At 35.7% G+C, this 4,464-nt stretch overlaps 1 protein-coding gene across 1 annotated transcript in view; it reads right to left on the reverse strand.

Annotated features, from left to right (window-relative positions):
* Positions 1–367: 367 nt before the first annotated feature.
* NMI (N-myc (and STAT) interactor) overlaps positions 368–4,464 on the reverse strand; it is a 7,120-nt gene continuing 3,023 nt past the window's right edge. Inside the window, exons 4-8 of the mRNA XM_009579242.1 lie at positions 3,634–3,796; positions 2,574–2,680; positions 2,265–2,457; positions 1,519–1,625; positions 368–556 (exon numbers count right to left, since the gene is read on the reverse strand). Of these exons, the coding sequence (XP_009577537.1) occupies positions 368–556; positions 1,519–1,625; positions 2,265–2,457; positions 2,574–2,680; positions 3,634–3,796 (759 nt within the window). The remainder of the gene's footprint in view (positions 557–1,518; positions 1,626–2,264; positions 2,458–2,573; positions 2,681–3,633; positions 3,797–4,464) is intronic.

Here is a 4,464-nt window from a genome sequence, read left to right on the forward strand (position 1 = left end):
TACGGCTTTTGTGACCAAAATGTAAGAAGGAATAGATTTATCCCACTTTGGAGTATGTGACCGATCTAAAATCTGCAAGATACAAAATTTGCAAATTTGCAGAAAGCAATCTTAGATTAAGTTTCAAGTGCTTAGATTAAGTCAAGGCTTTTTCTATGACTTCAATCAGGAACACCAAGCAGTGAGTTTTACTGAATTTCTCTGCGAAGTCTGTCCTGTTACACAAATCAGAAAGACAGATAGTTCCTCTTTTTCAAGTATAAATTTCAGAACATTAAAGCACAATGTCTGCATAACTTCCTATGCCTCTGATGAAGCAAAAACTCAGAACTTCATGAGTTCAATCTACAATTTCCTATATGGCATTCTAAGTATCCTCCTCAAAACAAACCCATGTTATTCCTTTTGATACATATTTGATTTTCTCTATTTCCCCACCACTATTACTAGGCTTTTGAAAATGAATTTCAATCATGTCCTGTACACTTTCTTCATCATCTTCGGTCTCTTGAATTCCTTTCAACAGAATGGTCTTCTTAGAAATCCCACAATAGAGCTATTGAGGAAAGAAAAACAAACTTGCATTACACATCAGCTGTTGCATGTACATCTAAAGGAACTGACAGATACTGGAAATAAACATGTCCTTCGTCAGATATGGCTAGCATCTTTGATTACATTTTAAGACTTTGGACAGTGTGGTATATTTCTGTCACCGAAAACAGGAGGAGTTCTGAAGTCTATCATACACTACTGAGTTCAACAGACAATACACCTAGCCTCCACAACTGGTGTGTCCTACACTCCTTAATGCACACACACTGGATTTGGGGATGTCTGATGATTCTAGACAGCATGACTCCATAAAAACCCATGCCAATACATGATACACACCTGCAAAGAATGCTGTTGTCTCTTATAAATGCACACACTCTAGTCAATGCTTTAATTATAAAGGCCTGATTATATACACAATACTGACTTGATTACAATCTATTCATACAAAGTAAAAGACAATTTCAGTGAGAATATGATGAGCAAGCAGACTAGTGCTACAGGAAAAGAAGCCATTATTTGGGTTGAATGAATGAATGAAAAAAATGAATGAGCAAATGTTTCATAGAACAAGGGTCTCTGCTGAGGCTATCAACAAGGCCTCTCATTAGGGATGAATATGACAGTGCTTTGTGACTCGAAAAACGTTGTTGTGTCTACTATTAACCTACTTCACAAACAATTTGGTATTTGCCTCCTGTCTAGCACAGACATTATGGTAAGTAATGATATAATTTGATCAATGAAAGACATGTACACCCTTTTAAAACAGATTATAGCTTTCCCACTGCAAAACATAAGATTATCAGCAGAGCAGCATATTGCAGACTCACACTTGCTATTAAGTTTCACAAAGCACATGCAAAAGCTTCTGCAGTCCTCAGAACTGAAAATTCTGCCCATATCTCATATTTCCCACATATCTGTTCTATTTAGGGGTTAGCCTGGACTAGATTCTTTTACCTGAAACTTTTCCAAGTGTACGTTGGTATGTGGGGACACAGAAAGCCTATAGCACCTTCCATTTACAAAGAAAGGATATTTAGTACATCTCACAAAGCTGTCAGCTGCTGTAATGGAGAATGAGAAGAAGAGGAGTAAGAGTATGCATTTTGTAAGCATATCAAAGAACAGACTAATCTTTCTTATATGGATTTAGAAACTAATATATGATAGCACACTTGTAGATTCTTCATATGTATTTTGAAAAAAATTTATTTGGCATTTCCAAAAAAGCAAAATCATTAAATACCCACAAAAGCTTCTGAAATAAATCTAAAGCAGCTGCTCTAAATGGATGTGGCTCCACTGATCTTCATAGAATTTCATACAGTTGGGCAATCTGAATGCCTGTATAACTTCATTGTCATGAAACAAGAGCTAAAATCAAACACATTTTCCTAATTTTCTTTTTGCAATATAAATGTCTAGCAATGCAAAGAAAAAATAGGCTTTTGACAAAGAAAGAAATAAAGCTCACAAACTGCGTACCAGGTCATGTTTGACCAAAAAGGAGTATGATGAAATACTGCTTTATTTACAGATGTGTGGGTGAACCCACATCTTTTCCTGACCTACTTAACTCTCCGTGGGAAGAATTTTCTACATTCAGTGGTTAAGTTAACACAGAATGTAATATGGAATGGAATGTAACGCAGAATGGACAATATGGCCTGTACATCTAGCTAACAAAATATCATATACTGTACCTCCAGGTCTGAGGAACGTAATAACAGCTGTTCTAGACTGCTTGTCATAGTTCACACTTTCTACTTCTCCTCCTCCTCCTTGTTCAGTTTTGTAGAAATTCAGCTCCAATTTGTCTCTCATCCAGTCTTCAGGAATGCATAGCTCAGGTACTTCTGAAACGTTGATCTTCTTTCCAGAAATGGTGACATGGAGCTAAAAAAATAATTTTTTGGTGCACTTTGTGACTGAAAACACCCAAAAAACTGAACCTAGAACTTTTTAAGTACTGCAAGTTCGTATCTTTATAGTTTCATATTTCAGTTGATTACCTCAAATTTGATTCCCATTTCAAGTGTAAAAGGCTTCACTCTCACATCTGCTATTTTGTTGTCCAGGTTCACAGTATGCTTACCCATTTTTATCAGTCTCTGGGCAACTAAGGAAAATCACAAGTTTTCAGATATGAAAAGCCTTGTTTAATCATTATAAAATCAAAACTATTCCCCAGTCTTTTAAGCAAAATCTCCTTCTGCATCAATAAAGCAGAAATAAGTAACAATTATGCAAACAGATCCTACTATCCATGTCTTCAGGGATGTCTATTTCCATAAAATCTCACTGGTTATAGGCAACAGGTAAAATATTTTACTACCTTTAGAATAATATAGAATAGTAGAATCCTTATGCTGTCAAAAGATGCTCTCACTGTATCAAGTATTAATACTAGACTTTTCAGATTTAATTTAAAATATCCTTGGATGAAAACCACATCACTACCAGGTGCAGAGAATGTTAGCAATGTTAGACTCTAGCTGAAAGACATGAATCGGACACTAGCTTTGTATCTGCAACATACTTGTGTAACTGCGTTACCCACCAAGCAGGCCCAGCCAGACTGCCTGCAGGCTCCTTGCAGGCAGGCACCAGGCTGTCCAAACAGCAAGCATCTCAGTGGGAAGCAAGTTACAGACTGCACCATCCCTCTGTTGTCTCGGATCTACCCATCATCTGATGTGTACCCTTAACCAACATAACTGCTGTCAGAATAAGGTACTGCCCAGAGTAAAGAAAATAATCAAATTCTGCTGTCAAAACATTTTGAATCATTCTTGACAATACTCTCTGAGGTAGAAACATATCCCCAATTTCAAACACCAAGTACTGTTTGTATTAGCTGAGAGCAGAAATCTGGTAATCCCACAAAAACATGCAGAGTGCCTGCAAGAATTTTTTTCTACTGATTGGTATTATAATAGCGAAAGGTTCTCTGTGTATCCTTCCTTTGCCTGTTGTTGATCTTTTTTTCCAAAACCTTTATGTAAATCTTTTCCCTTTGGCAATTAAATACATCAGAGACATTAATTTTATACTTAAAAATATGCATCATACCTTCTTCATCTTCAAAAGTAAGCAGTGCATGGTTTTGATTCAGTCTGAATGGGATTTTTGTAGTTACACCAAAAACACAGTGAGTATTCGTATCTGGATAATCATCTTTCATGTCTTCCATGTGAGTGAACTTCACTTTCATTTCTGCTACCTTTTTTTTAATCTAATATTTTAGAATCAAGATAGGAAAAAAAAAATCATTTCTGTAATTTATTGCAGAACAGAAAAATGAATGGTAGTCTTTCCTTGATGTGCTACATATATTTTGGTTTTTTTAAAGTTTAAGGGTCAAGCAGACTGAAGTCATGGCTGGTAAAACAGGTATAACTCTTCTAACTAAACTGACTAGTTGTACTTGTCTATTCCTGGGATTTTTGTCAATGAGAGGGGTTTTTTTCCCCTTTGATTAACTTTGAACTTAAACTTGACCTTACATAGTAAAAATTCAATTGAAGTCCACAGGGATTTCCACCTGCAGAAGTAGAATACTTACGGTATCCAAAATTTGCAAAATGCAAGTATCAGAATCAGTTGTGTTGCCATTTATTTTTGCCTAATTGCATCACTGCTTTACAGCAACGGGAAGTCTGCTAATAAACAGCTTTGTATGTTGCCATGTTAGTAAAATAGGTAAGAATATTCAAATATTTTATAACTAGGATTAAAACTGTTCATGAAAATGTTGGTCAGGAAAGGCTGCTTTGATAGACTTGACGGAGTTTCAGATAACTTTTTTTCCCCCTTTACATATTTATTTCAAAATAAAACCCTATGTAGAAGAAAAATACTTTGTGTCAAGATAAAATAACCAGAGTAATTAAAGCATTCCTG

The sequence above is a fragment of the Fulmarus glacialis genome, unplaced genomic scaffold (genome assembly GCF_000690835.1).
Source record: "Fulmarus glacialis isolate BGI_N327 unplaced genomic scaffold, ASM69083v1 scaffold12296, whole genome shotgun sequence".
Lineage (NCBI taxonomy): Eukaryota > Metazoa > Chordata > Aves > Procellariiformes > Procellariidae > Fulmarus > Fulmarus glacialis.